This window comes from Cervus elaphus, chromosome 14 (assembly GCF_910594005.1).
Source record: "Cervus elaphus chromosome 14, mCerEla1.1, whole genome shotgun sequence".
NCBI lineage: Eukaryota > Metazoa > Chordata > Mammalia > Artiodactyla > Cervidae > Cervus > Cervus elaphus.
The window spans coordinates 41,741,457-41,766,753 of NC_057828.1; the positions used below are offsets into that span (position 1 = coordinate 41,741,457).

The 25,297-nt window shown below is 37.0% G+C and overlaps 1 protein-coding gene across 11 annotated transcripts in view; it reads left to right on the top strand.

The window, feature by feature from the left end:
• Nucleotides 1–25,297, top strand: part of DNM3 (dynamin 3) — a 622,348-nt gene that overhangs the window by 259,092 nt on the left and 337,959 nt on the right. For all 11 annotated transcript variants that reach the window (XM_043924627.1, XM_043924624.1, XM_043924629.1 and 8 more), the window contains 2 exons: nucleotides 12,706–12,792; nucleotides 16,964–17,034. In XM_043924627.1, the coding sequence (XP_043780562.1) occupies nucleotides 12,706–12,792; nucleotides 16,964–17,034 (158 nt within the window). The remainder of the gene's footprint in view (nucleotides 1–12,705; nucleotides 12,793–16,963; nucleotides 17,035–25,297) is intronic.

The window sequence follows — 25,297 nt, forward strand, 5'->3', positions numbered from 1 at the left end:
CTGGGTTTCTGCTTGTACTCTCACCTCCTTAAGGAGCTTACTCTTTGGATTTCTCGGTTTCCTGAATCATCACCCTCTTCATCACATTTTAAAATAAGTCAGTGTATAAATATATTTATGCCTCTTCTGGCTTATAAGTAACAAAAACCTGTCTTCTGCTCTATTACTGTCCTTTTTCCATGGCCAACATTTCAGCTAAAAAAAAAAAAGTAGTTTATGCTTCTATATCTTTCTCATCTCCATTTAACTCCTTAACCCTCTAAGTTTGTCTTCAACCCACCATTCTATTGGAATAGTTATGACAAAAGTTAACCAGAGACTTGATTGCCAAATTGAATGGGCAGTCTTATTCCCAGTTGTATTCTACTCTTTTTTTGAAGATGACACCGCTCTTGTATTCTCTTTCATGTTTCTCATAATTCTTCCTCCATCTCCTTCAAGAGTTTATCCACTTTTTTTTTTCAATTATTTTTATTAGTTGGAGGCTAATTACTTCGCAACATTGCAGTGGGTTTTGTCATACATTGACATGAATCAGCCATGGAGTTACATGTATTCCCCATCCCAATCCCCCCTCCCACCTCCCCCCCTCCACCCGATTCCCCTGGGTCCTCCCAGTGCACCTGGCTCAAGCACCTGTCTCATGCATCCCACTTGGGCCAGTGATCTGTTTCACCATAGATAATATACATGCTGTTCTCTTGAAACATCCCACCCTCTCCTTCTCCCACAGAGTCCAAAAGTCTGTTCTGTACATCTGTGTCTCTTTTTCTGTTTTACATATAGGGTTATCATTACCATCTTTTCTAAATTCCATATATATGTGTTAGTATGCTGTAATGATCTTTATCTTTCTGGCTTACTTCACTCTGTATAATGGGCTCCAGTTTCATCCATCTCATTAGAACTGATTCAAATGAATTCTTTTTAACAGCTGAGTAATATTCCATAGTGTATATGTACCACAGCTTCCTTATCCATTTGTCTGCTGATGGGCATCTAGGTTGCTTCCATGTCCTGGCTATTATAAGGAGTTTATCCACTTTTGCCTGCCTCTAACCACCAGAGTCCCAAGAATTTGCTTCTGGTTTTCTTCTCTTTTCCTTTCTCCAGATGATATCTCCCATAGTTCAGCTACCACTTAAAACATTGTTGATTCCCAAAGTTATACTGCTGGTTCAAACCAAAATGGTCTACTCTACAGTTTACTGCAACTGCCTCCTCTTCTTATTTAAGGTCCTAAACAGGTCCCCTCCCCCCCCCCAAAAAAAAACCACAAAAACTAAATTACTCCAGTGACCTGCTAACTGATCTTACTACTTCTAATCTGGTCATCTTCAAATTCATCCTCCTCACTGTTATCAAAATGGCCTTTCTAAAATATGTGCACAAATCAAAACCACAATGAGGTACCGTTACACGCCAGTCAGAATGGCTGCTATCCAAAAGTCTACAAGCAATAAATGCTGGAGAGGGTGTGGAGAAAAAGGAACTTTCTTACACTGTTGGTGGGAATGCAAACTAGTACCGCCACTATGGAGAACGGTGTGGAGATTCCTTAAAAAACAGGAAATAGAACTGCCACATGACCCAGCAGTCCCGCTGCTGGGCATACACACTGAGGAAACCAGAATTGAAAGAGACATGTGTACCCCAATGTTCATCGCAGCACTGTTTATAATAGCAGTGCTATTAGCAGATAATGTAAATTATCATATGTGAAACAAATCGCCAGTCCAGGTTCGATGCATGATACAGGATGCTCGGGGCTGGTGCACTGGGATGACCCAGAGGGATGGGACGGGGAGGGAGGTTGGGGGGGGGTGTTCAGGATGGGGAACACATGTACACCCATGACGGATTCATGTCAAAGTATGGCAAAACCAATACAATGTTGTAAAGTAAAATAAAGAAATAATTTAAATAAAAAAAATATGTGCACAAGCAAAAGAACAAAAAAGATCTCAAAACAGCTAAAAAAATATATGTGCACATATTTTTTGCCTGTTCCTTCAAAATTATTTAATGACTCCTTATATCTTAAGAAAGTTCAAATCATTTATGGTTGTTTTTAGTTTCACCATTTGATCCTTGAATATTTCTCCAGCTATATCTGTTGTCACTTTTTGCTTGCTTCAGCCATTCTAAGTGATTTTTTTTATTCACAAAAATTTTTCCTGCCTTTAATATTTGCACATGTGATTTTGTTTGTTTGAAAGTCTCCTCAAGATACAGCTCAATCATCATTTTTCCTGAAAAGCTTCTGTGAACCCTGTCTTGTTCTCCATCTTCACTCCCTTCTTAGTGCTCTAATTGTCACCCTGTGTTTACTTCTGTCATAGCAATTATGATACTGCATTGCAATTTGGAATTTATTTGTTTAGGTGAATGCCTCCTGTTGCTGATGATAAGCTCCTTTTTTTTTTTCATTTATTTGTATTAGTTGGAGGCTAATTACTTTACAATATTGTAGTGGTTTTTGTCATACATTGACATGAATCAGCCTGATAAGCTCCTTTTAAAAAGGGCTGTTTTTTTGTCTTCTTATCCTTGCTACCTAATACAATGATTAACCATACATAAGAGATATTCTATAAATTCTTATTAATAATTTAGATATTCTAAAGTTATCCTGATGCTAAAGAAATCTGTACTTGGTTTTAAAGGAATATTTTATTCTGAGTTAGCTAAAATACTCTTTTTTTTAAAATTTTTTTTTATTTTTTTTTAATTAAATTTTTAATTTTTTTATTTTTTATTTTTTTTTATTTTTTTAAAAATTTATTTATTTTGTCATACATTGATATGAATCAGCCATAGATTTACACGTATTCCCCATCCCGATCCCCCCTCCCACCTCCCTCTCCACCCGATTCCTCTGGGTCTTCCCAGTGCACCAGGCCCGAGCACTTGTCTCATGCATCCCACCTGGGCTGGCGATCTGTTTCACCATAAATAGTATACATGCTGTTCTTTTGAAATATCCCACCCTCACATTCTCCCACAGAGTTCAAAAGTCTGTTCTGTATTTCTGTGTCTCTTTTTCCGTCTTGCATATAGGGTTATCGTTACCATCTTTCTAAATTCCATATATATGTGTTAGTGTGTTGTAATGTTCTTTATCTTTCTGGCTTGCTTCACTCTGTATAAGGGGCTCCAGTTTCATCCATCTCATTAGGACTGATTCAAATGAATTCTTTTTAATGGCTGAGTAATATTCCATGGTGTATATGTACCACAGCTTCCTCCTGGAGGGCTCACATCAATGAGTACTCACCAGAACTGCTTTTGCCAGTGTCTTTATCCCTCCAGTGAGCCAAACCCCCTCACCTCCAGTACTAGCAGGTAGGTCTGGCCCACTCTCTTAAAAGGTCACAGCTTTTTCTCTGGGTCCTGGTGCACACCTGTGTGTACCCTCTAAGGGTAAAGTTTATGTTTTCCCCAGTCCTATGGACGGAGAAGGCAATGGCACCAGTACTCTTGCCTGGAAAATCCCATGGACGGAGGAGCCTGGTAGGCTGCAGTCCATGGGGTTGCGAAGAGTTGGACATGACTGAGCGACTTCACTTTCACTTTTCACTTTTATGCACTGGAGAAGGAAATGGCAACCCACTCCAGTGTTCTTGCCTGGAGAATCGCAGGGATGGGGTCCCACAGAGTCGGACATGACTCAAGTGACTTAGCAGTAGCAGGAGCAGCAGTCCTATGGAATTCCTGTGATCCAACCCTGCTGGCCTTCAAAGCCACATTCTCTGGGGCCTCCTCCTGTTGCCAGATCTCCAGCCTGGGAATCCTGCTGTGGGGCTTAGGACTTTCACTCCTATGGGAGAACTTTTGTAGTGTAATTATTTTCCAGTTTGTGGGTCGCCTACCTGGTGTGTCTGGGATTTGATTTTATCATGATTGTGCCCTTCTACCATCTCCTGTGGCTTCTTCTTTGTCTTTGGATGTAGGGTATCTTTTTGATATGTTCCAGAATTCTTTCTTTTTTGTGTGTGAATGGTTGTTCAGCAATTAGTTGTGATTTTGGCATTTTTGTAATAAGGAGTAAGTGCATGTCCTTCTACTTCGCCATCTTGCAAGTTCCTCTAGCCAATCCTTTTAAAATGATAAAAATCTAGACAGGTTTTTTCTTTCAAGTATCTATTATTTTCCTTACTCCTTGATTTAATGTTCTTGATTTTTGGCCTTATTATGTCTACCTTAAACTTTTTTTACTTTGAAATTGGTCTAATTAAAGTCGTTTGTAAAGCATAATAATCCTAATTAAGGTTGAGAATGCCACACCTTAATTTACTTGACCCTTTTTTAGCACAACCCATGAATAAGATGACCATATAATTTATTGGCCAACATAGGACATTTTTGAGATTGAAATGGGGAACTGTCAGTACTTTCACTTGAATAATATGAGTAAACCAAGACTGCTTCAGGCAATCTGAAATGTATAGTTACTCTCACTGTATTGTGAATATATATATATTCTGTAAGATGGTATGGAAAAACCCAAACTTTTATGCACATACATACATATATATTTATAATCTTAAAACAGTATTTTCATTTACAATTCCTCATGTTGAATTTCTTATGTGTAAAATATTTAACTTTATTTTTCTTAAGCCACATAAATAAACATAATTGAAAAACATGGAATTTATGCATGTTCACATAATAAAGCACAAAGCTAAATTGGGGGAGTGCAACTATTTCTTGGATATGTTCTCAGTGTTGTCTCTGGGACACTGGACGACAAGACAGGGACCTTTGAGTTTTATGAGCTGTTTGGCTTCACTCCAGGGACATCTCGACTTTGGAATTTCTCTGGTGGGCATCATCTTTCAGCTGCTTTTCTCTACCTCCTCTTCTCCAGTATATCTTTGCAGGGTCTTGAGCTTCTTTGCAGGAAGCACTGAGAGGAACAGCTTGTTTTTTTTAACCACAGTTTAGCAACTGTGCCATTTATTGGCCTCGTGGGAAGCCACATTCTTGGATCACCATCATACCAATTAATTGATTTTTTTCCTCTGCTTAGAAAAAAGCTTTTCAAAGAAATAAAAAAGATATGCTAGCTGGTTATTAGAATACTGGGAAAGATTTTTCCTTATGAAGTTCTGTGAGAAGAAATGCTGAATTTTGTGGAATGTTAGGTAAGTAAATATCTGACTCTGAATACACATAACTAAGCAAGTGAATCCGAAGACCTAACCATGACTTTCAAGAACCTGCATGATCTTGCTCCTTTTCATTTCTAAACTCCTCCCCATCTCCCTCCCCACAGTCCACTCCAGCTACACTGGTTTCCTTGTTTCTTCAACAGATCAAGGAGATGTGGTGGCAGGGCCTTTGCATTTCTCATTCCCAGTGTGGGAAATACTCTGCCTCAAGATTCCTGCATGGGTCACATCCTCACTTCTTTCAGGTCTCTGCTCAAATGCCATGTGATCAGAGTCTTTCTCTGACTTTTCTACCTACAACTGCACATGCCTCTCTTTGAACACACACACACACACACACACACACACACACACACACTCATCTACTTAGCAAACTTTTTCTTTGCATCACATATGATCACATGAATTATACTATATACGTCTTTTGTTTTTGTTGTTGGACAGTAAAGGGACTTGGGGCTTGGAAAGTAGAGTGTAAGCTCCCTGAAAGTAGGGACTTGGTTTGTTAAGCTCATTACTCTAGTCATAACCCCTAAACACCAGGTTTTCAATAATAATTATGGAATCAATAATTGAATACAGAATCATGTCACATTGACTTGGTAGGCAATTATCATGTTGGCTAAAGTAGTCACTTGAGTACCTTCCATGAAAGCTTGTAGGAGGAAGGAGAAGAGCTGCAAAACATCATGCTTAAATAGGATTTTTTTTTAGGTCTCTGGATGGATCTGCTCTGGTTTTCAATCTGTACATAAAGACTTATATTTCACCTCTTCTAATGGTTGGCTGTCCAGTCAAACACTTGCTTTGCATACAGCCAGATGCCCCATTTAATGGACCATGGTACTGAGATTTCAAATCAGGCTGTGCATTAAAGTTTGAGTCATTTATTGAGTTTTATTCAAAATTCAGTGGATCAGTGGTAAAGAATCCATCTGCCAATGCAGGAGATATGGATTGGATCCTTGGGTCAGGAACATTCCCTGGAGGAGGAAATGGCAACCCACTCCATATTCTTGCCTGGAAAACCCCATGGACAGAGGAGCGTGGTGGGCTATAGTCCATAGAGTTGGACACAACCTAGCGACTGAGCATGCATGCACATATGAAATTCAGTCCTGGGACTTGGCTAAAAGTCAAGAGATAGGAATCTCACCTTTTAATTTCACAATTCATTAAAAGATTTGTGATCTTTGCAATTAATTCTTAATTTATAATTTACCCTGGCCCCTGCTTTTCCTCTTGCCTTCAGTATGATTTTTCTTGTTCCATTTTAACCACTCAATAATGTCTATCAGAAATCAATGTGAAGTGATGATGAAAACCTGATTATTGTCTTAAGATTTTTTTTTGACCCAGCACCAACCCCATTCTGAAGTTCTGTTCAGATGTTTTCTGAATAACTTAATGAGACAATGGCTCTTCTATCTTTCAGCTTTGTTTCACTCAAGGCTGGACATTTGTTTCAGTTCCTTTGTTGTTTAGTTGCTAAGTTGTGCCTGACTTTTTTGTGACCCCATGGACTATAGTCCACCAGGCTCCTCTGTCCATGGGATTTTCCAGGCAAGAATACTGGAGTGGGTTGCCAGTTTCTTCTCCAGGGCATCTTTCTGATCCAGGGATTGAACCCTTGTCTCCTGCATTGGCCAGTGGATTCTTTACCATTGAGTCACAAGGGAAGCTCGTTTAACTCCTTAGCAACTGTTAAATAACACTAGCATTCTCTTCATTTCTTTGCTTAGAAGAAATGATAAGGTCAGAAACATGAAGGAGAACATACCAAATTACTACATATGTTCTTCTTTCACAGACCCCACCATTTCTTACATTATTTGTAGAAATACTTGAGGTTTGAGATTGGAGAGCGAGCCCACTTGGAGAGAGAAGGAGAGCTAACAGCATTTCTTTCTGACTGCTTTACCCAAGGTCACCTGGATGGACTCTGGCCCTTTCCCTTTTTACCAGCTTTACTTAGATCTTCCTAGACTTCTCATATGTCCACCCCTAAAATATAAAATCATCAATAAATTTACCCTTGTGCAGTTTCTTGACCTGTTTGTACTACAGTTTCTCCTCACCTGTGATCACTTTTGTAAATGTGAATACTTCTGTTTTTCCTTTTTTCATAACAAATGTGTTGTGCCCAAATAAGTATTCTCTCATCTCCTGAATAAAGCCAATATTATGCTACATATGAGTTAAAAATCACTAAGGGTTTTGGGGGCAGATTTTAATTCACATAAATAGAATGAAACTATTGTATGCTTTTATGAGCCTGGCAGGCTACAGTCCATGGGGTTGAAAAGAGCTGGACACAACTGAGCGACTAACACTTTTTCTCTTTCACTTTTCATAAGCAGTAAAATCATTATTGCTACTCAGTTTGTAGTACATGGCCAACAGTGGATGGTTTATAGCATTTTGATCAAAACAGAGCCCATAACTTTAGGTCAGCCAAATCAGTCAACTCAGGTCATGCACATAAAAGAAATTTTATTCTATTTTTAGTTTATTTTCTCATTTATGTTTGGTATGCAACTGTAAACACATGGTTACCTAATAACCTGAGTCTTTGCTTAAGGCACTGAACTAGTTCCTCTTGAAGGTATAGAAATCTTGCCTGACCTTGTATTTGTTCCAAGAGAAACCTAATAGCATGGCTCTCATGATCTGATTAATCAATGATTAATACACTTTATAAGCTTATGATTTATTTTTATTGTATAGGAATGTCTTTCAAGTGATGTTTTTTCTTCTAGGGAAAAATGTGGTCCATGCTTAAAATTAAATTTTTATATTGATGTGTCATCAAAATAATTAAACACTATCCTAAATAATACTTAAAACATTGGATTTTATTAAAATATGTTTTTGTATATAAAAAATGATGGTACTATAATACTTTGTCTCAGAACATGTGCAATTCTGCACATAATTAAAATTAAAATGAAAACAATTAAAATTTTCTCTTAGAATTATATATTTAAATTTTTGATTCCTAAATACATATATGTTGTATTATTGCTCCATTGACTCTTCATTATTTAAGAATATGCAACATAATATCAACATAAGCTATTTAGAAGTAATTTATCACTTAACAGTTGTTCAGCTTTGTCTGGAAGCTTTATTATCATTGTTTAAGCATCAAGTCTTCTGAGGCCTTCTCAGAGCAGATTTAACAACTTACTACTTTGTGTTTCTCCTTGCTTTTTGTGAGATCTTTCTTTTGTATCACAATTATCTGTATAATCAATCTGCCACTCAAAACTGTGTGGTTTTTAGGATCAGGTGCTTTGACATAAAGCTGCCTTTTGCATGTGCCCAGTGAATGTTTAAGTGAATTATTGTGAAATAAATTTAAGAATATAAAATCACTATATCCAATAGCAAAGCCTTAATTCCTTGATCCTGTATAAGTCAATTTGCAGAATATTTAAGTAATTAATACAAGAATAAAAATCTAATGATGGTGATTTCTAGGTTAATATTATTTTGGCATATGTGATTAAAATTTTGATGACTGACAAAATAAATGTGTTCTTACAGTGGTAAGCTTTTAATTCAACATCCAGAGCAAAAGATATTGAAACTTATAATGACAAACATTTGAGAAAACTGATTGCATCTTCAGTAAGAGATATTGAAGAGCAGTGAGGGATTGAAGTGAGTGATCAGTTGAGTATCTGTTGAAGCTAGGTAGAGAGTCAGGCAAACATCAGTGAAAGGGACCCTGTTAAATGAGCTAATGAAATGGGTTGCAGAAAGCCCACTTAGAAGTCATTTCGAAGGTCAGTAGGACGTTTTTGTTTTTTGTCCTTCTTTCTATATGTATCATGAAGAATCGGAACTGGACTATTACATTTGAGGGACAGGAATTAAAATCATCATTTTGATTTTTGTGCTCCCACAACCTTTTTACACTCCTACAAACCTTTTAAGATCAAGCAGTGAGAAACCATATTAACTTCATTACTGGCTTTCAGTAATGCCTAGATCTTTCACTGATTACTGTCTCTGCTGGGAGCCAACACACGAGACCCTACTATTTGCCTTGCCCGTCAGGTTTTCTCCCCTATGGCCTTTTTAGGGGTAGGGTCTCATGTGTTGGCTCCCGGCATATCTCCCTCAATATTTCTCCTCCTTTGCCTCCATGAGGGCAGTCCTTCTACTGTGTTCTCTTTCCTTTTTGTTCCACCTAGAATTTAGGCCCATTTACTTTCAGTTATCTCAATTACTCAATTTAGACTTCCCTGTAGCTCAAACAGTAAAGATTCTGCCTGCAATGCAGGAGACCAGAGTTCGATCCTTGAGTTGGGAAGTTCCTCTGGTGAAGGGAATAGCAATCCACTCCAGTATTCTTGCCTGGACAGAGAAGCCTGGTGGGCTACAGTCCATGGGGTCACAAAGAGTCGGACACAATTGAGCGACTAACACACAAAACACATCTCAATTATACATATAAAAGTATGGCTCTGGCAGGTTCCTTTCTTGGTGAAGTTGAACTTGGAAAGATCAGGAGACACACAAAAAAATCAGCCCCCTGCCAAGGGCGGTAGGTTGGAGGATTCCTAGTTGTTTCTGCTTCATGAGATACTCTTGTCATTTTGGCCTTTCCTTGACATATTGATGTCTGCATATGAGCTTGGGGTCCTTCGTCTATCAAGTATTTAGTTTCTGAATAAATATTTATATTGCCACTCTTTGGTGTTTTAGAAATAGTCTGCTGTAATCCATTTTTCTAAATGTTGTTATAGGCATTCCAGCCCTACTCAGCAGGCCACTATTGCTTTTGCAGTCGCTTATCTGCAGGAGTGTGGTTCTCTGTTAGTGTGGCTATCATTAAAAGCAAGTGTGCACTGATAGCTTGGGAAGATGTCTGAGTGAAGAGGAGGAGCAATTGCTCTGATGGTCTAGTGCATGCTAGTGGTTAGTGCTGCATGTACCACCTAGGTTCTCATTAGTCAAGGAAAAGGACAAACATTCATCAGCTATCTCTTCCATACTTAGAAACTTTTTATAGGTCACATAAAAAATAACTTCCAATATTCTCATAGTATAAAGGATGATGCTATGAGATCATAGAACTTTCCTTGAAGAATGTTTCCAGAACTCAGAATGGAAGCTGCATTTGTATCTTGAAGTTATTCATGAAATAAGCCCTTTAAGGAGCACATATCTCAGGATTCAGCTAGGAGTCTCAGTAAGGGGTAGTGGTTTCTGGTGATCTCATGAAAAGACACTGGGCTGTGAATTTTGAGTTGAACAGGCAGCCAGGTTTCTATGCTCTAATGATGTTTTTATAAAAGTACCTTTTATTATTGTAGAAGAAATTGGAAAATGCAGAGATGTATGTTGAAAAAATTAAAATTATGCCTAAGCCCATCATTCAAAGAGGTTGTTCCTATTAACATTTTGTGATATTGATATTTGTGTAGATTCTTTTCTGTGCACAGACTTACAGGATAAGATGATTTACCATTTATATGTGATTAGTGATTACGTTGGTTCCACGAAGTAGTGCAGCTTGCTATCTTGCCAAGGCACTGGTGTACATCATGTATGCTGAAAAATCCTTGTGTTCAGTGACACCAGTAACCATGGAGCAGTCACATTTCAGGGAGACCTAGCTTACAAGTTAGGGGAAATATTATGTGCTATAGTATTACCCAAGAATTTAGGAATTTTTAAGGTCTTGGGCTATATCCTTGAAGGATATATGATGGCCTTTGACTGTGTGTTTGTGTATGTGGATGTGTGTATACTTGTGTGTAATCAGATTATGTATTTAGTAGCCTGATTTTTTTCTTCACCCAGTATCTATTTTAGACACTTTATCATGTTATTAGATATTATAAATTAGTATTAAAAATCAAATATTAGATATTATTTGGAATGGCTTATTATGTCCCATTAGTAGACCTTAATTTATTTAACATCATTGGATACCTAGGTGGTTTATAAAATTGTGTTTATTTGTCTTATTGTTGCTGTTCCAAGTAATGCTATGATGAATTTCCTTATTATTTTAGAATCCCATGAAATAATTAGGCTGATGCCTGTATGTGTCTTTAAGATTGTTGATACATATTGCCAAATTGCTTAACAGAAATATTATTCTCATTGACATCCCTTCAGTAAGTTTAAACTGTGCTAGTTTTAATATACCTTCATATGCATTGCCTTATAAAAATAATTAATAGCAATTTGACAACATAATGGTTATTATCCTTCTTTGCATTACTCTCTTTATACAGTGTGATATTTCTCCCTGCTTATTGACCATTAAATTTCTTTTTCAATTAAGTCATTTTTTTGCCTGTTTTTATGTAAGGTATTGATGTTATCTTACTAATTTGCAAGTGCTTTTTAATATAAATGGAATTAAAGTTTGCTTGTCATAAGCCATGAATTTGCCCACTTTTCTCCATTTCTATTGCTGCTGTCCTGGTCCAAGTCCCATGATTTCCCACCTGAACCCAAAATTCCTAACAGATCTGCAAGGATCTGCCTGATCTGGCCCCCGTTTACCTTTCTAGCTTTGCCTGAAGACCACACACTTGCTTGCTCTCTGCACTGAATTTCCTTTACTTCTTTGACCACTTCTTGTCCCTGTTTTTCAGCACCTTCATACCGTTCCTGTGCTTGGCAAGCTCCATTCTTCCCACAACCATCCCCACACACCTTTACCTGACTACATCCTCTTTTTAGATTAGGCTTTCTTGAATATCCTTGTATTATCCTTTTCTTCTTCCTCTTTACACTGAGAACAACTATAATTCATTCATTCACTTTTGCAAACTAAATTTTGGCCAATTACCTGAATAATTTATATGGGATAAGTGGTTGACATGTATTATTTCTACAGTTTTGCCAAAAATATGTACATAAAAGCCCATATGTTAGGGGAGAATTTTTTAAAAATGATCTCTGTGGTTCATGGAATGAATCATCCTCAAAGAGTTATAGACATGACCATGAACTCTAAAGTCCTTGGGTTGGAATTCAGGACCTCCTCTGATTTTGAACTGTATAGTCTTGGGCAAGTTATTTAACCTCTCTGGGCTTTGCTTTCCTCCTCTATAAAATGAGGTTAATAATCAGATCTATCTTTTATGACTATTGTACATTTTTGAATGAGGTAATTCATGCAGTGCTGGAACATGGTAAGCCCTCTATAAATGTTAGTCATTATCGTCCTTTTCATCCTCATTTCTGTCTTCTTCATCTTTGAACTTTATTAAGTGCTAGCTCTGTACAGCAGAGTGCTGGATGGTATCCGGGTTTCTGTTTTCTTTGTAGGGAATTGCTCTGCTGGTTTTGAAGTGTTTTATCTCAGATAATATAGTTACTTCTGTTTGTAGTTTGTGAAATCTCTTCTGTCACTCTGCCATTCTTCTTTTGGATATTTCACTTCTGCTTACAGAACGGTAATGCATGTCTTCTGGAATATAACATAACTTATCTCTTTCTTTTTTGGCAGTATAAATATTTGAGTATTAACACTGAGATCCGTTTCTCTTGATAGCTGGCAAACTTCCCCAGACTCTGTGAGGAAACGGAAAGGATTGTTGCTAACCATATTCGTGAGCGAGAAGGGAAGACAAAGGACCAGGTAAGGAGAGACCTTCCCTGGTGGGCAGGGTCCTTGTGGGAAGTGGAAGGTCTCTCCAAGGTTGTTTGGTGGACTCCAAGAGTTGGAGTATCCCTGAATGGAAAAAAAAAAAGAACTGAGAACACTACCACATATGGTTATTTTTATTTATTTATGAATATTATACATGTTTTGCTATACTAACATCTTATGTATGTTAAAAATATAAACATATATAAAGACTTTAGAAAGATAACATTTAAAAGACAGTAATAGGACTTCCACTATTTTTTCCTCAATGCTCTATGAATCATCATGTATACCCTGGGCATGTATTAATGCACACTCCATTTTGAAAACCACTAATCCAGAAACATACCACATTTTTTCTTTGAGATAGGATGTCTTAACTTTTATTGGGCACAGATGGGCACCAAAATATTCATAAATTCCTAAAATGTTTTGTAGAATGTTTAATGCTTTTATTTTATTGTATTTTTTTGCTTGAAGAGACTGGATAAAGCTATTCATCAACTTATCCATGGAACCTGTGACTAAAAAAATAAAAATGTTTAAGGATATTTAAATTATATATAAAAATTTAAAAAAATTATTTAAATATTTAAATAATTTAAAACATTAAGGATATAATGTTTTAAGCATTTCTATTTTGTAAATATTTATACATATGGTTGGTAAAGAGTGACCTTTAAATTGTCTTTGAATCTTGGCTAGCCCTACGAATGAAAGATTATTTTCAGGTGAGGATAATTCGTTAAAAAAGGACTACATGAAAATAATAGAAGCTTCTTAAATTTAGGTAGATGTTTTCTTAGTTACTTATAGCATTTTATAAAGGAAAGCAAAAAGGTTTTCAGATGCTCTTCAATTCCAGGACGCAGCTGCAAGTGTGACCGTGTGGAGAGGACACTGGCCTCCAGCCACATGTTCATCAGAGAATAACGTGTTCTTGAGCAAATCACTTCTCGGGACTGTTGTTTTCTCATGTACAGTGTTGAAATGTTGGTCTATATGATCTCTGAAGTCCTCTGTAAGTTAGAATTCTGGGATTTTGTGGTTCTTGAGTGAGTTGGAAAGGAGGAGAGAAAGAACTGGGTAAAAGGAGGAAGGCAGAATAGAAGAGAGAGGTAGACACAAACCATGCGGAGAGAGACATATGCAACATGCATAGATCAAAAGTGGAAGAAAATAGGCTTTGTGAATTAGTGGAGATAAACAAATCAATATTTAATTATGAGTCAGTAAAAACTAGCCTGGGTCCTCAGGATATACGACTCAAGACCAGGAATTCCCCTGCATACCTGATGTCATGCCTGCTGCTGGACCAAGAAACAAATTCTGGTATCAGCTGTACTTCTGACCTTAAGTAAATAAGATAAACATTTTAATTTGTATTTATTCAATGCAATTCAAATGATAATACATTCTACTTAACTCTTAGGGATCCTATGTAAAAAAAAATACCAAGGAAAAAATAGTACAATTATTATCTTAATTATCTTTCATGTTTATATCTAAATCAGTTGTTAACTTCTTGATGTTTCATGTTTCAGAGATTTGTTTTACTTAAATGACAAACTTATTGTCATGAAGACTGTGGGCTCTGGGTTCAGACTGCCTGAGTTCAAATCCAAGCTCTATCATTTTACTTTCTCTGTAAATGAACAAGTTATTTACACTTGAGTCTCCTCATCTGGAAGTGAATAATAATGGTAGTTAACTCATAGGCATTTTGTGAACATGAAATAAAGTAATCCAAATAAGGTCCTTAATTCTTCCTTAAGTCATCCTTGTTGTTATTCCTAAAGGTCTATGACACACAGTGGACATGAGAACTCTTTTTTTCTTTCTAATTTTGAGAGACTTTCTCCCATCTACCTCTGACGGAGTGATTAATTCATTCCCCAAATGGAGTTAAGGGAGGGAGCAAGCATCTCCCTTCTAAGTGACTGTCTCAGGTGGCCTGGTCTGACAGTTAACCACCTGAAGAAACTGGTGTTTGCTACCAGTAATACAGACATCTGTGGTGTAGAAAAAACGTGCATGTTTTTGGTAATGTGAACATGTCAGTTTGCATAGATTTCACATTTGAGTTCTGAACTTTATGCTGCTTGAGGGCATATGTTACTTCTGAAGTAATTGGTCAGAGAGTGACCCATTTCCTTAGGCCTCTATACGAGAACTGCTCTGAGGTATTCTTGCAGTTTTCTCAAAAAATGGAATTATTACGAGCTTCTGCTCTGGAAACTTCTTGGGGGAAAAATTCTTGAGAATTAAAATTATGAAAAACCATAAATCTATCTGTGAACTTTTTTCTGAAACAGAGGGTTTTTTGGAACTTCGATGTGTGCCTGCTGTTATTCCAGGTGCTCCCATACATCTAAATGCAAGTTGAAATGATTGACTTTGTGGGTGATTACTGCTACCAGGAGTAGCTTTACTTTTCTTCAACTAAACATTCAATAGCTGTGGGTGAGAAAGGCAGTGAGAAACTCAGAGAGTGAAAAGAAGGAGAAAAAAATGTCCTATTTTCCTTTCCATCCCCCACATGCGACCTGGCTCTTTTCCTAGGATGAACACAGACTCCCAGTTTCCAGGAATATGAATGAGAACAGCCATAGTTGCACTTTTTCTTCCACTTTTCCCCTGTGCTGCAATCCAAGTGAATGTGCGTGAACGGCCAAGATACTCATGACAGCCTTTGGCGATGCTGAGAATTATGTAGATATTTTTCTCTTTATGGTGACAACTATTTGTTTGTGCTAAAACATTTATGGTTTATTGATCCAGACTCCTGGCCAAATGGATTTGGGGGTATAAAATTTAATAGAATCTGGCCTTATTGTAGGGAGAATAGTGGCAGTGTCACAGATAATCTCATAACTATCACTCCTCCTAACTCTTTAGTTTTCTTAATTAAGTGAAGAAACAAAACTATATGATGCTATGAAAATTTTCATACAAGTATGATATCGTTGACCCAATAGTGCCTGGGTATTAGCTTTATGTTGGTAGTGGGGATGGTTTGGGGTGATTCATTTACTCTTTTTTGGTAGGCCCCTTGGGGATCACCATAATATTTGGTCAGATGGCCAACTGAGATTAGCCATAAAAGCAGAGACCAGACCATTGGGTAATGAGTGAGAAACAAAAATACTTGGCCATGTATTAACCGTATGGGAATAAATTGCTCCCTTTAAAGTAAACTGTTATTCAAGGCTGGTAGATAGTTATGGAATTTACAGCCAAAACTATTTATCAGGCATGTGTTATGTGTATCATGCTAGATTCTGTGAATAAAGTGATGAACAAGATAAGTATAATCTCTGCCTCCATGGAGCTGACTATCTTGTAGGGAATCAAAACATCAAACAAAATATAGTATAAATAATTAATCATATTTGTGGTAAACACCTCAAAGAAAAGTATAGGGTTTAATAAATAAAAATATAGCCATGATATATAGATTATATGAGAGTAAGTAGTGTCATCCAACCAGGTCTTGGGCAAGGATCAGAGAAGGCTATCCTGATGAAGCACCTACTGGGGAGCATTACATAGACTTTGCCAGTGAACTGTTATCATGGTGCTTTGATGCACTCAGAAGTCACCTTCAGTGAAGCCTATTGATCTCAAGGAGGCTTTCTATTTATTTGGATATTGCCTTTTGGAGTTGGTTGATGGGATACTTCTCCATCTTGCCTAGAGGGAGCTTAAGGAGTTAGGAGAGCAGAGGAGAAACAAGAGATGATGTTGCTATTTTGTGGCTAATGTATAGTGTCTGCAGGAACAGAGTGCTCTGAGCAGCTCCCTGTGACCTTTTTGCCATGTGTCTTTTTATACACATGTCCTTTTGAATGTTACACCTACATTTTAGAGGCATAGAATAATTCTAGGTTCTGTGTTAAGCTGGCAAAGAGTACATGCTTGTAAACTATAATGCTGTTGTCTTCAAGTGTGACTCAGATGTGTCACGTAGATTTTTTTGTTTTTGAATTTAGAGTAAAAATTATGAGAGTATAATGAAAAAAATTAGTGCAACTTTTCATTCTAACTGAAACATCCTTTTAAAATTGAATAAAGATAAATAATTTGTAGACAATTACTGAATTTAGTGTTTGAGAATATTTAAGATGGGTTTTTACTGAAGTGATTTTCTTTGACTTAATAGGTGCTGCTGTTGATCGACATCCAAGTCTCCTACATCAACACCAACCATGAAGATTTCATTGGCTTTGCAAAGTACGTGAAAATCCTTGATTGTCTTATGCATTTCTCCTGCTGGTTTGTCTCAAATATACATTATGAATTTCTCCTACAACCTCATCTTCTTTGGAGAGTACATTCTGTGTCAGGATTAACTCTGAGTCAACCTACTGAGGAGGTCCGAGTCTCATGGCCTTGGGGTCATGTTCTCTGGCTAAGGGAGCTGACTTCCTTATTGTGCAGCATGTGAAATCATATGTAGCTCAGATACGCCTTGTTTTTGGATGATGATCTGCAGTTTGTACTTGAGCCCCCATAGATAAGCAGTAACAGATGCACATTTAAAATCAGTTTGGGAGTAATTTCTCACATAAATTTGAAATATCAAGCATGGTTCACAGTATACATGCTATTTGGACATCCCTAAGTCAGAATATGGGACTTCCAAGGTGGCTCAGTGTTAAAAAGTCTGCCTGCCAATGCAGGAGACTCAGGAGATGCAGGTTTGATTCCTGCGTTGGGAAGATCCCCTGGAGGAGGAAATGGCAACTTACTCCAGTATTCTTGCCAGGAAAATCCTGCGGACAGAGGAGCCTGGCAGGCTACAGTCCATGGGGTCGCAAAGAGTTGGACATGAGTGAGCAATAGAGCGCGCGCGCGCACATACACACACACACACACACACACACACACACACACACAAATCAGAACATAGAGGCTTATTTTTAAAACTGTCTTTTGTGAACTTAGATGTAATATTTTTGGATGAACGTTCTCTTGTCTATGAAGTGTATATACTTTATATAAGCTTGTCTATTTATTGCCATTCTATTATACACGTACTCCGTTATATGCCAATATTCTATTGCTGTATTCACAGATATTGTCAGGGAAACATTTTTATTAATTATTCAAGGTTGATTATTTATTGTGTGACATTTTCAAGACCCTAAATTTACCATTTTTTTCTGCACTTCAGTGGAATCAGTTTTCTAATTGCTTTCAAAGAATTTTGATTCCAACTCTAAAATATGGTAATGGCATGTGAGTGATTTCAACTTTAAGTATATAAAATATAATTTATATAAAAAACAAAGAGGCCTATATACTGTTACTTGTACTGTGTATTCAAGAACAGGGACAAATGAAAAAAATAAAACACAAGAAAATGTAAAGCTAGACTGACCTAGTTTTGCATTTTGACTTTGAGGAAACAGATATTTAGGTCATGTGATCTAAACTAAACAGTGGCCTAAGGAATTTATAGACGTGTTTTGGAAAGGAAGGGCACAGTTATTCAACAGAAAATTGTCTCATTCTAGACTTGGCCTAACCAGTAGTGTACAGTTATTACTAGTGTCTGGTACACTAATTTTTGTTTTTGGTACATTAGTTTTTTTTTTTTTTTTGAATATTCAGAACTGATTTCCTTTTTTTTTTTTTTTTTTCAGTGGGTTTTGTCATACATTGACTGTTTTCTGTCTGTGACTTAGTGTAAAGTTGTTAGAACACAGTGATTAATGTGTTCCTTTGGACAACTGTCTTTTTAGCCACACTGCCCACTCCAGCTTCTAAATAGGTATTTATTCTACAGACATATCACACAGACCTGCTCCCCTGTCTTCTAGCCCTCCTAGCTCTCACCGTCTGAATTGCCCATTTCCTTCTGCAAGATGACCAGTGGGAAGAAACCTAGACTTTGATGTGCCTTCTTGTCCCTAGGCCTGGAAAGGGGACCCAAGAATTTCTACATGATTTTCTGCATAGTCAGTGAATACCCTGTGGCCTGTGCCCAGGCTCTACTCTAATTGCTTCAGTGGTGGTGGGGAATAAGAGCAAAAGAAAAAAAATTATCTTTTAGAGGTTGCTTAATAATTGAAAAATACAGAGAAATGCATGTAAAAATTTAAACTGACACATTCTCACTTGCTTCTTTGAGGAATTTCAAAGAAAAAGAAATTCTTGAGTCATTCGAAATAACAGGAATGCTGCCTTTCATGTTGATTTTTTATTGGTTACAAATGCCTGTTGGATTCTTATAAAAATGTAGCAGATGTAGATATAAACTCGACACCATAACTTAAAAGTGAAAAGGATATCGCAGTGCTGTTCTGTTGTGGTTATCCCAACTTAAGGACGAAAGATAGAAAAAAATCATAACCAGTTTGGAAAGATTCAAATTTTGAACACATTTTTGTAACCAGCACAACAATTTAAATTTCACCCCTATGTTCTCCTTGAAATGTTATCCCTTCTAGTACTTATTTTTAAAGATAAATGTTCAGAGTTTATATTCTCCAGTAAATTTTAATATTTTCTACCTCAGAAGCTGTTGAACTAAATTATTATATTGGTTAGGCTTTCAAAGGTATGTAATTTTACAAATGAAGATACTTCAAGCGCAGCCTTTTGGTGCAGTCTCTCTCTAATCCAGTTAACAGCCCCATTTTTCCAGCAATGAGATAGATTATGAACTTTTATGATATTGGGGGACTAAAACGAAGCATTGTTCAAACTGCTTTAGAAATCCAGCAACTTTGCACATTTCTCATCTAATTTAAACTGAACACCTAAACTTCTGTTTGAAGGGCTGGTCTGGGAGTCAGTGGTCTGAATTCTTTTTCCAGGATTTGCCGCTGATGAGGTTTGGGTTTTGGCAAGTCACTTAGCCTTTCTGTATCTCAGTTTATTGCTCTAATCAAATGGAATAATTAAAAAAAAAATCCGTGTGTTATATGCCTTTCTGGATTGTCAGAAATTGTGTGAAAGTACTTTTGAAAACTGTGGTGTAGTCTGTAAAATTGGGAAAGTGCCATACATACACATTTATACACATATATATACACACGGGGGAATTTTGTTCTACAAGATGCACAGTTTTACTTCATTATGACATTTTAATGACTGGATTATGATTGCCACTAAAAGATTTTTTAGTTTCTGATGTTATCTCCAAATGTAATATTTTGCACTGGGACTCAGAGGTAAATGTTCTTTCCTTTTGAATGCCAAGTTGGAGTACATTTCAGTGTGACATGGGATAATTATGATGATGAAGAAATGTTCATTTCAAAATCACTTTGAGGGGTTGTGGTATTTTTTGTGTGTGTGCTTTTAAAAATTAAAAAAATATGGTTGTAGCTATAAATTTTAAAGTTGGCAGGAATGCTGTTTCCATCAAGGAAGAAAAGTCCAGCCATATTTGAAGACAATTATGTAAGTATTTTTAAGTTCTGAAGATAGAAAATTAAGGTCTGGAGTTGAGGAAAATAAACATTAATTTCATGAGATTTTTAGAGATTTGCCAAAAGAGGAGGACCACCCCTCAAGATTTATAGGATGGTGATGTCCAGAGTATTTTACACATGCAGTTTTTTTTTTTTTTTCCAACTGGGATGACTTTTTGTTCTAAAAGTTACCAAAAAAAGGAAAACAAATTGCTAAAATTAGATTAACGGAAAATTAAGTCACAGAGTAGTGTTCAGGACATCTCAATTCTTCTTTCTGCTATAGAGTTTATTCTGCCATGTTGAATATATGGAACTTTTTTTTTCCATCTCCCAGCTATTTGTTAAACATGGACCGTAAAATATGTACCATGTGTAACGCGTCCAAGTAAGCACTGCTGTAGACATACTTTGGAATTTCCTGATTTCTGAAGGCTTGATTTTTCAGTTGTAATATAGTTTCTGAACCTAAAAGTTTAGTATTCCAGAAGGAAATTTTCCTCATGACTTTGGGATTTAATCTGTCATTCTTCCCGGTTGGGAAAAAAACTCCTACATTCTATTTTTCTTAATACAACATAATTAGTTTTTGTTATTTAAGAGAATGAGCTATTCTAATTATTCCTTTATTCACTTCCTCTCTTTCTCAGTAATCCTGTTGTCTGAATAGAAAGCAAACTTGATAGCTGAATGCCTTGGGGAGTGAACTTTCAAATTCTTCTGCTCTTCTCCATTTTCATGGGCACAGTTTGCCTTCAGAGTTACTAAGATTTATGCAGTCCAGTGGTTTAAGAAAAATGGGCTCCAGATACAGACTGTTAGAATAATATCTCTATGCCACAAGCAGCAGACTAAGGTCTGTTTTTCAATCTGCTGAGTAGGTCTCTCCACCTGTTTTCTCACAGTTGAAATGATAGTGTGCAGATTTCAGTTCTTGTTATGTGAGCACCATGAAAATTCTATGGGTGGTAACAATCATTATATCTCTTTCCTGATCCCCTGGAATGCCTCTGTTACCATTTTACAAAAGGAAGTATATGTGAACCTTGGTACCAAATTCCGGAACAATTGTGATCTTTCCCTTTATATTTTTTTCTGTGTCCCTAATAGATAATCTTACTCCATTATTATGATGTCTCTAGTTCCTATTCTTAAAAGAGAGTGTTCTTTCTCTTACGGAATTAAAACTTAGGTATTAGATTATAGCAAGATCCTTCTTTTGATTCCTTTGCCAATTTAGGAATTTAATGCTTGGTCGCTTACTAGGACTGTTATCAGGTAGAAATATAGGCCTGAGTAACTTAAAGGATGTTATTAATATCACTACCTATTTAAAAAAGATACAAGTTCCAGTGTTTCAAGCACTATTTAAAAATAAGTGGACTTGCACTATTTAAAAATAAGTGGACAAGCACTATTTAAAAATAAGTGGACTTGAAAATGAAATGAAGATTTCATTTTCAAACCTGTTATTTTAAACTTTTTCATCTTTAAAATGAGTCTTAGGAGGTAAGTTATCTTTCTTTTATAGGCCCCCAATTTCTGTAGGGTTTTCTTGCATAATAATTAGCCTGAAACTTCACTAAAGATCCCTCAAGGACATCAATATTATGTAGTTTTCTTCTTCCTTTGGCTTCCATCTAATTGGATGGAGCCAAGCCTACTTGTGATAGGTTGCATTCCTGGGACCCTCAGCAACTGTTTATAATCTTCTTGCTTCAATAGCCCTCCATTGTCTCCTGACTTTTCTCTCTCTCTCTTTTTTTTTTTTTTTAAATTTAAAAAACTAATGTTTGGTAACTGAATAAATATAATTACTGTACTCTGGGTCGTTTGATTTTATTTTTTTCTGTAGGGGCTTTCCTCTTTTGTGAGAATCCAGGCCCAGGTTCCTTTTTATTCTGAAGAAATGAAGCAGCTTCTGGTAGACAGTAATTTTCTACTTGAGGAGGGAATTCCTGCATAAGAAAATCAGCAATGTATTCTGTTTTCAAGCAGCATACATTCTAGGCAGCAGCTTCTGCTATATTAACTCCTGAGTCATCTGGTTTCTGTTTATTAAAGTCAGAAAAGAGATGTGTAGCTTCTTTAAATAAAGATACAGAATAACCAAGCAGCACCTTTGCTCCTCCTGACTGAAGTAGGCGTTTGAATCCTGATTCTCGGGACTGATCAACATGTAAAATAACTTTCCACCCGCTAAATGCCCCCTCCATAATGCCTGATTCTTGTCTTTGCTGGATTTTTTCCCTCCATCTCATTGCTGCAAGGGCTAGTTTTCGTTGCTGTACATTGATTCCAGTCGAAACCTGGAGTATGGAACTACTTCCCCACTCATAGTCTTCTTCCGACTTGAAGCACCCAGCAGTCCTGCAAGCTTCAAGGTAGGAGTGATGGAGTACCCACTTTCCCACAGCCACTGAGGCTAAATACTTCTCGTTGCGAAGTGGATGCCCCGCAACAATATGTGTATAGCTGGGATCAAAGCACTGCTTCTCAATCACTGATCCACCTTAATTAGAGAAAAATTGATACTTTATTGATTCTTAACCTTTTCTGAGGGAAAATGTACCTCAACTATGCAGTGGTGGTGGTTTAGTCGCTAAGTCATGTCCGACTCTTGAGACCCCATGGACTGTAGCCCGCCAGGCTCCTCTGGCCATGGGATTTTCCAGGCAAGAATACTGGAGTGGATTGCCATTTCCTTCTCTATTGACTTTTCTCTTTATGCTGTAGCCATTCCTTCTCATTTTTGTTTTGGAACTCTTTATCCTCTGATCATGGCTTAAGAACTGCTTTTATCAGTATTCTCCTGTAGACCCCTTTCTCACTCATTGCCCTGTCCCTGTCTATGTTACCCCCTGCAGTGGTTTCAGTTACCAGCTTTATCTGATTCCTCTAAATCTAGATCTCCATTCCAGAACTTTTTCTTGGACTGTTACCATATTTTACTACATCCTGGGCATCTCTACTTGTATATCCAATGGAAGCCTCAACTCAGTATTCCCAAATTAAACTCATCATTTGATATAATTTACTCTTCCTCCATTGTTCCCACTCTCTGTGGGTGGTAACTCCCAGTTGCTCAATCAGAAACGTGAGTGCCTTTCTTTACTCTTTGTTTCCCTCATCCTTATTTCCTTCCGTCTTAACCAGGTCCATATGATTCTACCCTATAATATTTTTTGAATTTGTCCATTTCTTCCCATCACTATTGCTACTACTAAAGTTAGTCTTCTTAAAAAAAATAAAATAATAAAGTTAGTCTTCTTTTGGTTGGGTTATTTCAACAGTCTTTTTGCCCCTTGTTGTGTTCTTCCTTATTCCTTCTGGGATTCCTGTTACTTTCAGAATAAAGTCTAAACTTGTTAGTGTGGTTTCCAAGGCCCTACAGAAAATGTCTTTTGCTTATCTCATCAGCCTATTCTATTGTTACTATTCCTGTCTATCCCACCCCCTAACTCTGTGCTCTAGCCAGACTGACTGCTTTTGGATTCCTAAATGCACTATACTCTTGCTGCAGCATATGTCTATGGCACACATCTTCAAATTGTCTAAATTTCCTATTGCAGAGAAACATTAAGAATCTGGTTGTAAATAACTCTGGTTGTTGTTCAGTCACTCAGTCACGTCCGACTCTGCAACTCTGTGGACTGCAGCATGCCAAGCTTCCCTGTCCTTCACAATCTCCTAGAGTTTGCTTAAACTCATTGAGTCCATTGAGTTGGTGATGCCATCCAATCATCTCATCCTCTGCCATCTCCTTCTCCTCCTGCCTTCAATCTTCCCAGCATCAGGGTCTTTTCCAGTAAGTCAGCTCTTTGTATCAGATGGCCAAAGTATTGGAGCTTCAGCTTCAACATCAGTCCTTCCAATGAATATTTAGAGTTGATTTCCTTTAGGATTTACTTGTTTGACCTCCTTGCTGTCCAATAACCTTGGTATCAAAATATTTTCCACAAAAATTTCTTAAGAAATTACTGTAAACCATGCAAGTGGTGAGAGAGGTGAGATGCTAATTAATGCAACACACCATTGGCCATCAGGGAGCAGACCTTGTTGGAGGGGAGTTAGAGACCTGCCTATAACATAGTCCTGTTTATAGAATACAGGCACAGACCCAGAGCTTGTGGAGTTCATGGGAAGGAGAGATAACTGGAGGTTCTGAGAACGCATAATCCAGAAATGGTACTGGCTTTGATTTTGAAGGCTGGGCAGGATTTCAACAGTCATAGGGAGGGGTTAAGGCTGACTGCTTCCTGTCTTCCCTGGTTCAGAGTCGATACTGCCTATTTCAGGGAGGTATTATTTAATAAAACACTTCTTTGATCATGTGACTTTCTGGCTCAGAAATTTTAAATATTTTCTGCTTCCTTCAGTGTAATGACCAAATTCTCAATAATTGGCCCTAACATAGAGTTATTGTACTAGGTGGCTTTTAAGGTCATTTACAAACCCTTCTATGGTCCTATAATTTTTGCCATAATAATTTTTCTTTGTACAGCTTCCCCACATGCCCCATCTTTCTACCTACTAGCTTTGCATATGCTACTGCATTCTCTTAGAATGCAGTTGATTTTCTTCCTCTATTAAAACTTTACTTCAAGTTTTCTATGAAAATCTCAAATTAGATCAGACCAAAATGATCTTTTTTGTTTCTGAGCATTCAGAGAAATTACCGTGTGTGATTTATTTGATAAATGGTCAAACATACCCCTTGGCACATTCTTCTATTATTATAGTCTTTTATTGCATATGCACATGGACATGGATAGAAACAAATAATGCAAAAAAATCTTTTTGAGCTGAGGTAAAAGTGGATTACTTTTCTTTGCATGCTGTTCAGTGTGCTCTTATTTTTATACAATTTAAACACCTTGTTGTATACTTTCAAAATCATTATGTCTCAACATTAAACTAATTAACCTAGTTTGTTCTCATGTGTTTTAATGTTCTGGTGAAGGCTTCCACAGTGACTTGTGTGTAGTATGAATTTATATGTTTAATAACAAATATACACACAGATGATAAGATATGGTGGTAATTATATCCCATGTTTGAAACAGAGGCAC